Source organism: Emys orbicularis, chromosome 2 (assembly GCF_028017835.1).
Source record: "Emys orbicularis isolate rEmyOrb1 chromosome 2, rEmyOrb1.hap1, whole genome shotgun sequence".
Lineage (NCBI taxonomy): Eukaryota > Metazoa > Chordata > Testudines > Emydidae > Emys > Emys orbicularis.
In genome coordinates this window covers 61,454,560-61,467,738 of record NC_088684.1, presented here as the reverse complement: position 1 = coordinate 61,467,738, position 13,179 = coordinate 61,454,560, and the positions used below count along the sequence as shown (strand labels likewise).

General features: G+C 42.9%; 1 protein-coding gene across 6 annotated transcripts in view; it reads right to left on the bottom strand.

The window, feature by feature from the left end:
- The window catches only part of ARFGEF1 (ADP ribosylation factor guanine nucleotide exchange factor 1), a 181,877-nt gene that overhangs the window by 106,778 nt on the left and 61,920 nt on the right, over nt 1-13,179 (bottom strand). For all 6 annotated transcript variants that reach the window (XM_065397696.1, XM_065397695.1, XM_065397698.1 and 3 more), the window contains exon 2: nt 361-391. In XM_065397696.1, coding sequence (XP_065253768.1) covers nt 361-391 — 31 coding nt within the window. The remainder of the gene's footprint in view (nt 1-360; nt 392-13,179) is intronic.

The window sequence follows — 13,179 nt, the reverse complement described above, 5'->3', positions numbered from 1 at the left end:
CAATATCTGACCCTAGGGTCCCATCCCAGTTAACTGCCCACAACAGCCAATCCAAGTCTACCTCCCACATGGTCCCTACCCCAATCTATTCCATCCTCTCCCCACAACCCTCCAAATTTTTCTGCTCACTCTCAGTTAAACGACAGCTGCAACAGACGGGAGCAGCAGTTGCAGACAAGCTCCTGAGTATTATTCATCTCACAAGAGATGTTCAGCACCTTTCAGGATGAGTCGCCATATGGATAATGTTATAATCTTAAATTCATAATAAATACTATACGAGTGTCTATATGAATATTCTTCCTATTTTCACAAGACAAATTATTTTTGCTCAATAAGAGGAAGAGAATTATTACATACCTTTGTTTTTCTGTTTCAGCTTTTATTTCCTCTGAAAAAGGAAACAGCGAATTAGAATTCTTATCATAAAAGCATAGTTATGGAAATATTAATATGCACAGTCACTTCTAATTTTATATTTGTTAACAGGTGGAAAGTCAAACTTCTATTTGGACTAACACCAAGTTTTTTAACCAAATTTCAGTTTAAAACAGGAAGCACCATCATGAGCAGTTCAAGTGTTTCTATAACTCATTTCTGATGCAATTTGCAACTAATATAATTATTAATTCAGTATCAAAACCAAGATGAGTTAGATCTCTATTTTCCAAGTTATTTAATATTTAAAGTAGTGCCCTAAACAAAATCAGGGCCACCTTATGTTAGGCACTGTTTCAATACATAGCCTTTGTCCCAAACAGCTTAGACAAAGATATAAAAGGGCGGGGGAGAAGATTGCAATCAAAACAAGTATACATAAAATGTTTTTAATCCTTTGAAGACAAACAACTCTAACATTAGGCTATTTTATCAATCTATGCAATATATCCTGTCTTTGCAAGTCTGGGTTATGAATGAACAGGAAAACTACATTCATAACTTCTATCAGTTTTACCTATAAAAACTCTCACTTGTCCTCTTAAGAAACCAGTCATATATGCCTGGATGTTACAGACAATTTTTCCTTTATGAATATACAGCTAGCTGCAAACAGCTGCTCACATTGAAGCAATGACCTGGGACAAAAACATACTCCGGTAGCATTTCCACTTCAGACATGATATTAAATTTTTAAAATATTGCAACTTAGAAATCATGGATTTCTTATGAGACTTGAACCCTTTCCCCATCCTTCATATAATCAGGTCAATGATATACAAAAAATGCTTAATTTTGCCCACTATTTTAAATGTCTAGACTCTAGACATTGTGACAAAACATTAAACAATTGTGTAGCTAATTTTAAGAAATTTATATATCTTCAGATACCAGATTACTTACTACTCACAACAAAGCAAACTATAACATCTTTCATAGGAAACACATGGTGTTTACTAGGCATTAAGGAATCTGATTTCTACAGAATTTGCTCTGATTACAGATGGGAAAGACATTGACAGTCAAATAATAAAATTATATAGAATCAATATATAAAATCTTAATAATCATCACAGAAAAAGAAAGTGATACTGATGTATCATCAGAGCAAAGTTTTCTGTTCTAACCATAAGCATTGATCAAACATGCATAGAGTATTTGGGGGGAAAAAACAACCAAAACAAAAAACAAAAAAAACCCAACCCTTCATTCAGTTATGAAATTTTTCTTCACTTAGAAATGATAGAAAAATAAGATTGCATTACAATTTACCTTTGAACATGATCATTAACCAAGAAATGATGTAGTACTTTAGCCTCACATGCACTGAATTATTTCAATTAAGCAGCCACCCCCTTTCTCCATAAATGAAATTTATTATTCAGAAGTTGAATTTCTCAATTATGCACACACTAAATATATACAGTTCAAAGCAAAATTTAAAATGATCACTTCTTTACAAACAGAATCTAATGCACTGAAACTGCCCAAAATACAACAAACCGAAGTTGCTATCTTTATAGTTGAACAGTTCTGAGTATGTACAAATTGTATGAACTTATAGTTTTTTCCTTTTTAATTTCAAAACAGAAATTCTGATTAGCCACAAGACAGAGCTAGAGGTTTGACCTTTTCAATAATAGAAAGATATGTACTTCTTTCAAAGTCAACATTAAGATTTATTGACCAGAGGTTAATTATTGACCAAGGTAAACTTGAGGTTGATAAGCACCTAAAAAGACAATATATATTAGCATTCACTGAAATACAAATTGAAGTCAATCATAGAATCATAGAATATCAAGGTTGAAAGGGACATCAGGAGATCATCTAGTCCAACCCCCTGCTCAAAGCAGGACCAATCCCCAACTAAATCATCCCAGCCAGGGCTTTGTCAAGCCTGGCCTTAAAAACCTCTAAATAAGGAGATTCCACCACCTCCCTAGGTAACCCATTCCAGTGCTTCACCACCCTTCTAGTGAAAAAGTTTTTCCTAATATCCGACCTAAACCTCCCCCACTGCAACTTGAGACCATTACTCCTTGTTCTGTCATCTGCTACCACTGAGAACCGTCTGGATCCATCCTCTTTGGAACCCCCTTTCAGGTAGTTGAAAACAGCTATCAAATCCCCCCTCATTCTTCTCTTCTGCAGACTAAACAATCCCAGTTCCCTCAGCCTCTCCTTATATATCATGTGCTCCAGGCCCCTAATAATTTCTGTTGCCCTCCGCTGGACACTTTCCAATTTTGCCACATCCTTCTTGTAGTGTGGGGCCCAAAACTGGACACAGTACTCCAGATGAGGCCTCACCAATGTCGAATAGAGGGGAATGATCACGTCCCTCGATCTGCTGGCAATGCCCCTACTTATACAGCCCAAAATGTCGTTAGCCTTCTTGGCAACAAGGGCACACCGTCAACTCATATCCAGTTTCTCGTCCACTGTAACCCCTGGGTCCTCTTCTGCAGAACTGCTGCCTAGCCATTCGATCCCTAGTCTGTAGCAGTGCATGGGATTCTTCCATCCTAAGTGCAGGACTCTGCACTTGTCCTTGTTGAATCTCATCAGATTTCTTTTGGCCCAATCCTCTAATTTGTCTAGGTCCCTCTGTATCCTATCCCTAACCTCCAGCATATCTACCACTCCTCCCAGTTTAGTGTCATCTGCAAACTTGCTGAGGGTGCAGTCCACGCCATCCTCCAGATCATTAATGAAGATATTGAACAAAACCGGCCCCAGGAACGACCCTTGGGGCACTCCGCTTGATACCGGCTGCCAACTAGACATGGAGCCATTGATCACTACCCGTTGAGCCCAACGATCTAGCCAGCTTTCTATCCACCTTATAGTCCATTCATCCAATCCATTCTTCTTTAACTTGCTGGCAAGAATACTGTGGGAGACCGTATCAAAAGCTTTGCTAAAGTCAAGGAATAAAGTCAAGGATCCACTGCTTTCCCCTGATCCACAGAGCCAGTTACCTTGTCATAGAAGGCAATTAGGTTAGTTAGGCACGACTTGCCCTTGGTGAATCCATGCTGACTGTTCCTGATCACTTTCCTCTCCTCTAAGTGCTTCAGAATTGATTCCTTGAGCACTTGCTCCATGATTTTTCCAGGGACTGAGGTGAGGCTGACTGGCCTATAGTTCCCCAGATCCTCCTCCTTCCCTTTTTTAAAGATGGGCACGACATTAGCCTTTTTCCAGTCATTCGGGACCTCCCCCGATCGCCATGAGTCTTCAAAGATAATGGCCAATGGCTCCACAATGACATCCGCCAACTCCTTTAGCACCCTCAGATGCAGCAGATCCGGGCCCATGGACTTGTGCTCATCCAGCTTTTCTGAATAGTCTTAACCCACTTCTTTCTCCACAGAGGGCTGGTCACCTCCTCCCCATGCTGTGCTGCCCAGTGCAGTAGTCTGGGAGCTGACCTTGTTCGGTATAACTGGGTATCTCCATTATGCCTATGGATTTCATGGCATTTTTCACTTTTAAATTAACAGTCTAAAGGAGAGTAATTCAACAGTCCAGGGAAAAAAATATTCATGTCAGATGAGCCAAACAGGGAAATAGTATTTACAGATTCTTATTGATTAGGAAATTAATATTTCTCATTAAACACACTTATAGCAAAGCCATTTCATAACTCAGTGTTCCCTCTCTTTTAAACAAATATTAAATTCACTTATAAAAACTATTTTAAGTCAAAAGAATCCTTCCCAAGCTAGATAAAAATTTTGTTTTCCCAAGGATTCTATTTCATTTTGTAATAAAGATACAATCACAGTAACATTAAGCTACTCTTTGTTAATTTTTATGATAAAATTAAACTGAGTTGTATATGTTTAGGGAACAGAGAGAAGCCTGCCAAATGTTGAGGAAAACTTAAGGTAATGCTTCCAATAAACAGTGAATGCCAGTTTGAAATCTAATAGCACTACTTCTGTAGTGGCTGGCATTCCTTCTCTTCTCCCAATTAGAAAGCACAACTGGGTGGCTAGTTTCCATTAGTGAAAATCCCACCAGAAACCGATTTAACTCTTCAATTCTCAGGATTTGAAAAGAAATGTATGAAATACATACTGGCAAAGGTCTAAACCTACTAGCCAGAGGCCAAAAAAATAAAAAAGATATGGGGGCAGGCTTAGGGGTAACACCTAGGAAGATGCACTAATTATTGGAAAAGGGGGATTTCTACCAGGGTGCTTTGCCTAAAGTCAGCTCCATCTTCATATCAGTCTGGACCTACAAGACGTCTGATTATTTGAAATCTTTTTCTTTTGCTGGTGGACGGAGAAACAGCTCTTTTTTCCTCAGTCTTCTTTGGAACCTTCCATTTCTTTACCTCCACCCCCTTTTCTGGGTCCTCCTCTCTATGGCCTGGTCTACACTATGACTTTAAATCGGATTTAGCCGCATTAAATCGAATTAACCGTGCACCCGTCCACACAACGGAGCCATTTATTTCGAAATAAAGGGCTCTTAAAATAGATTTCTGTACTCCACCCCGACGAGCGGAGTAGCGCCAAAATCGATTTTGTCATTTCGAATTAGGGTTAGTGTGGCCGCAATTCGATGGTATTGGCCTCCGGGAGCTGTCCCAGAGTGCACCATTGTGACCGCTCTGGACAGCAATCTGAACTCGCATGCACTGGCCAGGTAGACAGGAAAAGCCCCAGGAAAATTTGAATTTCATTTCCTGTTTGGAGAGCACAGGTGACCACAGATAGCTCAGCTCATCAGCACAGGTAACCATGCAGGCTGATAATCGAAAAAGAGCACCAGCATGGACCGTACGGGAGGTACTGGATCTGATCGCTATATGGGGAGAGGATTCAGTGCTAGCAGAACTTCGTTCGAAAAGACGAAATGCCAAAACTTTTGAAAAAATCTCCAAGGGCATGATGGAGAGAGGCCACAATAGGGACTCAGATCAGTGCCGCGTGAAAGTCAAGGAGCTCAGACAAGCCTATCAAAAAACAAAGGAGGCAAACGGTCGCTCCGGGTCAGAGCCGCGGACATGCCGCTTCTACGCCGAGCTGCATGCAATTCTAGGGGGGGCCGCCACCACTACCCCACCTGTGACCGTGGATTCCGGGTCGGGGATAGTCTCATCAGCTACACCTGAGGATTCTGCGGATGGGGAAGAGGAGGAGGAGGAGGAGGAGGACGACGATCTTGCAGAGAGCACCCAGCACTCCGTTCTCCCCAACAGCCAGGATCTTTTTCTCAGCCTGACTGAAGTACCCTCCCAAGCCAGTACCCAAGACCATGACCCCATGGAAGAGACCTCAGGTGAGTTTACCTTTTAAAATATAAAACATGGTTTAAAAGCAAGCGTTTTTTAATGATTAATTTGCCCTGAGGACTTGGGATGCATTCGCGGCCAGTACAGCTACTGGAAAAGTCTGTTAACGTGTCTGGGGATGGAGCGGAAATCCTCCAGGGACATCTCCATGAAGCTCTCCTGGAGGTACTCCAAAAGCCTTGCCACAAGGTTTCTGGGCAGTGCAGCCTTATTCCGTCCTCCATGGTAGGACACTTGACCACGCCATGCTTGCAGCAAGTAATCTGGTATCATTGCCTGACAAAGCCTGGCAGCGTATGGTCCCGGTGTTTGCTGGCATTCAAGCAACATCCGTTCTTTATCTTGCTGTGTAATCCTCAGGAGAGTGATATCGCTCATGGTAACCTGGTTGAAATACGGGAACTTAATTAAGGGGACAGAGGTGGCCGTTCCTACTGGGCTGTTTGCCTGTGGCTGAAAATAAATCCTTCCCTGCAGTTAGCCAAGCACAGGGGGGGGAATTGGCCCTGAGCTTTTCGCGTTTGGCTAGCAGGGATCTTCCCTGTTACCAGCCATGCGGTCGGGGGAGGGGTACATTGATCATCCCAGGGAATTCATGGCGGGAGGGTTAGTTTGGTTTTTATCAGGTATCTTCCCTGATACCTGCCACGCGGTGGGGGGAGGGATAAAGCGATCATCCCAGATAATTGGATGGGGGGGGTGGTTAGTTTGTTTTCTGCTGCTGAAGGTTAACAGGAAAACCGCAGCAGTCAACAGGCTTTGCTTGGTATGTGGGAAAGGAGGGCGCAGAAGCCGAAAGACAATGGCTTACCATGGCTGCCTGCAAGCTGAATTCTGTTGCCCGGACCTGCGTCTGTGATCTCTAACACCAAAGCCACAGGCACTCAATATTGAGATGGAAAATGCGACCTTGTACTGAAATCACATGTGCTATGTAATGTGAATAGTGTTTTTCACCATGAAAGAGTATAAGCATTGTTCTGTAAAATGTATCATTTTAAAAACTTCTCTCCTTTCTTTCAACCCTCCCTCCAGCAGCTGCAAATTTTTCAAGCCTCCCTCCTCCGTCCCGAAGGCTATGTCAGATAAGGCGGCGTAGAAAGAGGACGCGAGACGACATGTTCACAGAAATAATGGAATCCACCCGCAATGGAAGAGCTCATTTGAATGAGTGGAAGGACACTGTATCTAAATTTAGGAAAGATGCCAGTGAACGTGAGGTCTTGAGGGACGCTCGAGATGAGAGGTGGCAGGCTGCGATGCTGGGGCTGCTGCGTGAGCAAACAGACATGGTCCGGCGTCTGGTGGAGCTTCAGGAACGGCAGCAGGATGACAGAGTGCCGCTGCATAACCTCCCTTCCGCCTCACCATGTTCCATATCCCCCTCACCCAGACGTGTAAGAACGCGGGGGGGGGGGGGGGAGGCTCCGTGCACCCTCCCACTCCACCCCAGTGGACAGCCCAACCAAAAGGCTGTCATTATATTGAATTTGTTCAGTGGCCTTTTACTTCCCTCCTATCCTCCTCCCAAACCTCACCCAGATTACCTTCTTGGTTCTCTCCCTATGTTTATAATCACTTAATAAAGAATACATGATTTTTAAACGATAGTGACTTTATTTCCTTTGAAAGAAAGCTGGGGGAACGGGGAGGGTGGGTTCCTTACAGAGAATGAATGAGTCAATAAAGGGGGCTGGTTTTCATAACAGAGTGCCGCTACAGCCCCTGTATAACCCTCCTCCCCCCTCACTATGTTCCATAGCTTCCTCACCCAGACGTGTAAGAACGCGGGGGGGAGGCTCCGTACACCTTCCCATTCCACCCCAGTGGACAGCCCAAGCAAAAGGCTGTCATTTTTTTAACCATTTTTTAATGGCCTTTTCCTTCCCTCCTCCCAAACCCCACCCGGGTTCCCTCCCTCTTTTTATAATCTATGAATAAAGAATAAATGATTTTTAAACGATAGTGACTTTATTTGGTTTGAAAGCAAGCTGGGGGAAGGGGGAGGGTGGGTTCCTTACAGAGAATGAGTCAATAAAGGGGGCGGGTTTTCATGAAGGAGAAACAAACAGAAATTTCACACTGTAGCTTGGCCAGTCATGAAACTGGTTTTCAAAGCTTCTCTGATGCACACTGCTTCCTGGTGTGCTTTTCTAATCGCCCTGGTGTCTGGCTGCGCGTAATCAGCAGCCAGGCGATTTGCCTCAGCCTCCCACCCTGCCATAAAGGTCTCCCCCTTACTTTCACAGAGATTGTGGAGCACACAGCAAGCAGAAATAACAATGGGGAGATTTCTTTGGCTGAGGTCAGAGCGAGTCAGTAGCGATCGCCAGCGACCTTTTAAACGGCCAAATACACATTCTACCACCATTCTGCACTTGCTCAGCCTGTAGTTAAACAGCTCCTGACTCCTGTCCAGGCTGCCTGTGTATGGCTTCATGAGCCATGGCATTAAGGGGTAGGCTGGGTCTCCAAGAATAACTATTGGCATTTCAACATCCCCAACTGTCATTTTCTGGTCCGGGAAGTAAGTCCCTTGCTGCAGCCCTTTAAACAGAGTAGTGTTCCTGAAGACGCGAGCATCATGAACCCTTCCAGGCCAGCCCGCATTGATGTTGGTGAAACGTCCCTTGTGATCCACAAGTGCTTGCAGCACCATTGAAAAGTACCCCTTGCGGTTTATGTACTGGGTACCCTGGTGCTCCGGTGCCAAGATAGGAATGTGGGTTCCATCTATCGCCCCACCACAGTTAGGGAATCCCATTGCAGCAAAGCCATCCACTATGACCTGCACATCTCCCAGAGTCACTAGCTTTTGTAGCAGCACCTCAGTGATTGCTTTGGCTACTTGCATCACAGCAGCCCCCACAGTAGATTTGCCCACTCCAAATTGATTCCCGACTGACCGGTAGCTGTCTGGCGTTGCAAGCTTCCACAGGGCTATTGCCACTCGCTTCTCAACTGTGAGGGCTGCTCTCATCTTGGTATTCTGGCGCTTCAGGGCAGGGGAAAGCAAGTCACAAAGTTCCATGAAAGTGCCCTTACGCATGCGAAAGTTCTGCAGCCACTGGGAATCGTCCCACACCTGCAACACTATGCGGTCCCACCAGTCTGTGCTTGTTTCCCGGGCCCAGAATCGGCGTTCCATGCCTATAACCTGCCCCATTAACAGCATGATCTCCAAAGCACCGGGTCCCGCGGTTCGATAGAATTCCATGTCTATATCCTCATCACTCTCGTCGCCGCGCTGCTGTAGCCTGCTCCTCGCCGCCTGGTTTTCCAGGTTCTTGTTCAGCATAAACTGCACGATAAGGCGCGAGGTATTTACAATGTTCATGACTGCTGTCTTGAGCTGAACGGGCTCCATGCTTGCCGTGGTATGGCGTCTGCACTGTTCACCCAGGAAAAAGGCGCGAAACGGTTGTCTGCCGTTGCTTCCTGGAGAGGGGGGAGGATATACCCAGAACCACCCGCGACAATGTTTTTGGCCCCATCAGGCATTGGGATCTCAACCCAGAATTCCAATGGGCGGAGGAGACTGCGGGAACTATGGGATAGCTACCCACAGTGCAACGCTCCAGAAATCGACACTAGCCCCGGTACATGGACGCACACCGCCGAATTAATGTGCTTAGTGTGGCCGCATACAATCGAATTTATACAATCTGTTTCCCAAATTCGAATTATATAAATTTGGATTAATCCCGTAGTGTAGACATACCCTATGAATAAATAATTCTAGAGCATTCCTTTCTGCTATTGATAACGTCACCAAGAAGCTGAAAACTAATATACCTGTTACTTTGACCTCCATCTGCTGGGTTTCCAACTGCAGCAGAGAAATCAACCAGTCTTGTCAGATATCCTAATTTTTAATATGAAGTGAAACTAACCTATTAGGACAAGGGAACTCAAAAAAGTCAAACAGCTTTGTCTAAGTGGGCATCTGAGTAACACTGGGAAGAAGTGTAGTTGTTATCCTGTGCAGTGAAATGACAGGATAGGGAGAGGTGGCATCCTGTTCAACTTGGCAGAGACAGAGACAAGATAAAATAGTTTATAAAGGCCTTTAAAAAGTTCTCTCTCTCTTCACAATTAATGTGTTTGGTTTCTAAATCTATATTTGTTTTTATGATTATGTTTAAGTCATGAAAAGAAGTTCTGACCGGTGAAGTTGTGCTAATTAACCACACTGTCATTTTATTGGTTTCAGAATTACAATCCAGAATTTTTAAACCAATTTTATAAATTACATTTCAAAAGCCAGCAGGAGGCATTTCAGTATTGGACCAAATGGCTTAAAAAAAAAAAGACCTAGTCCAGCTCTACAAAACTCTGTTTATTTACAGAAAACAAGCGACATGATTTGTGCAGTTTTGCCACTTTGAATTTTAAAAAATCTAATAGCAATTTATATTAATGCTTTATTTATCCTCCAGAAGTTCATTTCAGAAAGCCAACAAGCGTATTGTACAATACAATAACAATACATCAACTATAATGAACAGTTTGTCATAATCAGTGATATCTAACTCCTCTGATATTTTCATTAAAACATGCTTATGTCCAAACAGGGACACCATTTTCTATACTGCAGGGAATCAAGATATGGAATGAGCAGTGATCTCTCTCAATAAGTTGTCATCTCTCCTCCCTTCCTGCTACAGAACAAAGAAGTCAGAGTCTTCAACCAATATCCAAACAAAGGTACCAAAAAGTCCTCCAAAGTGAAGTGACCCAAACCAACAGATTACGAGGACGGGTGGATGGTAGAGGCATTGTGTCAAAAATCTAAAGAGCTTATCACTGAATACACTCTGCCTCTAGGCCCCTCCCATTAAAACCGGGGACTGTTAACTTCTTGTGCCACAGTATCCTGAGAAAATGGGAAGAAAAAATAAGTTGTGTAATGGAACTCAACAGGAACTTTCATAAACTCAGCAGCCTTTACTCTATAGTATTTAGGCACAGTGGGTCAAACATACTTCGTCGGTTATATATGAGTAAATACCCACCACGCTTCCCAGTCAGTTATTCTCCCACAACCTAAACGTACTTTGGATAGCTGAAAATGGTCTGAAGCAGTGTTATGCTCATACAAAGCACACGGGATCTTTATAGAGGAAGGTAAATACACACAGCGTTTATTGAGAATACCACAATTAGCATATGCTTTTTAGACACACACACACACACACACACACACACACACACACACACACACACACAGAGTCCTGCAGTGATGTTTATAGTTACCAGTCCAGAGTCTGGATCAATCTAGTGGCCAGCCAGATTGGTCGCAGAGGGGAGCGGGGTTCTATCGGTCGCGATCCGATGCTCCTGGAGTGTGGCAAGACGAACCCAAAGTCCTATGGCAAAGCACCCTGTTCTTATAGGTTTTCTTCTCTGTTGAAGCCTATGGATTTTGCTGTGTCACTTTGTGACTGGTTACTTCTTAATTGGTGTAAACATTCCAATACACCTCCGAGAGGGTCATCCTGTCCTTTGTTCTGATTTAATCAATTGTCTTTAGGGGTGCCAGCCTTTACCTCAGGGGCGTCAATCTGCCCTTCATTATGGATGCGTGTTGATGATTCTTTGATGTCCTTTAAATTTCTTCACTCCTTCTTCCTTGACTCTGGCTATAACAATGGCCTTCACACCTTATCTTTTTCTAACGCATACATTCCTCATTCACACAAACAGATTGAGAATACAAACAGTAGTATTTTATATTGAGCAAAAGGGCATTGCAAATTAAACCTTGCTAAGTTTTACAATCAATAACCAAGACAATTTACATTGAGACCCAGGCCTGCAATGTTCCTCTAATCTACTTAGCATAGACACAATAGAGAATCCTGTCTCTTACTTCCTAATTTGTAATACATATAGGAAACCATAGTAGCTTTATAACTTATTCTAAAACAAAAGGATGACCATAATTAGTCATAAGGATTGTTCTGGTCTGTCATTCCTTTCTGCTATTCAAAAAGGGTGGCTGACAAGATGAAATCAAATCATACATTAATTCTCATAGTACATTATAAAATCCAGCTCCTACAGCAGCACATAGAAAGCAAATTATGAACCCTCACTTTACACACAGCACAACTTGATCCAGATGAGTGCAGTTAGTTTCACCTCTGCATCTAATTTTACATGTTGAAGGGTTGCAGAGAGAAAGTGACATAGCCTGCTATTTTTCCTACTGAGACTGCCCATGCGTCAAGCACTCATGCTGGGCTTCTGCTTTAGTAGACACAAAAATACACAATCTGTATTAGACAAAAATAGGAAGAAACTTGTCAATAAAAGTACAAAGAAAAAAGGGGTAGGAGAAAACAAAAAACAAAAAAAACAGAAAAGAAAACTGGAGGAAGAGACCAAAAGGAAACGGGATGCAGGGGGACCCAAAAACAAAGCAAAACAAAAAAAAAAACAGGAGAGACACAATGTAAGAGGAGATGACAAAAAGTGTTGATTGTGGAAGCTGGTCTGTATACTTGAAACAGCTTTCTAATCATGGTTAGTCAGTCTCTTTTCCATTCCTTCCTAAAAAACCACACATGAATATCTCCACTTTATGTTCCAACTCTGACAGTCATTCTGTTCGTTCTTTCCATTATGTAGCCTCTGTGCTGTTAGACTGTGAGACCTTTGGGGAAGGAATTCTTCTTTAGCAAACTTCTCCAACTGTACAGCACTAATGTAAATAGATAAAAAGGACACAGGCAGATGGGGAAAGAAACAAAAAGAATTACAGTGAGGAAGGGAAAGAACAAATAGTAGTAGTCTCACTATGCATTGCCTCACATTTTATTCCTCAGTGAGAACAGTGTAGTGTAGCAAAGAAGTGAGCTGTCAGAACTGTGTGTTTTTGTATTGCTGCAGATAACCTGTAATAACTTTTTCTCCCCTATTTAACCTAAAATAGATCTTGTAGATAGAAGGAAAATTACAGTAAAATTTTGAGACCATACAGACTGTAGGTCTTTCCTTATGCTATTTGTCTTCTGACATTTATTGACACTTTCCTAAAATCTTCAGAGGAACTAGAAAAGTTACTATTTCATGGCTGTGATTCTACTCTCAAGCCATGATGGTAGATGAACCAGAATGGTGACCATGAGATATAGGACAGACATGCTAAGGTACAAGCTAATGAAATAAAGCTTTCCCCATGAATCCGAGTGAGATTTCCACAGTAAGAAAAAACACAGACTGATAACAGTGAAGGGCCAGATCACCCCTTCTCATGAGGGAAAACACACACACACACACACACACACACACACCCAGGGACTGGAAAATTCTGCTAAATTATCCCCAACATAATTATAGATTTGGGAGTGGAAGGAAGGGAGGAGAGAAAAAGCTGTGGTGGACTGGGCAGGGATTCAGTTTCTAGAAGCCACAGATGTGCT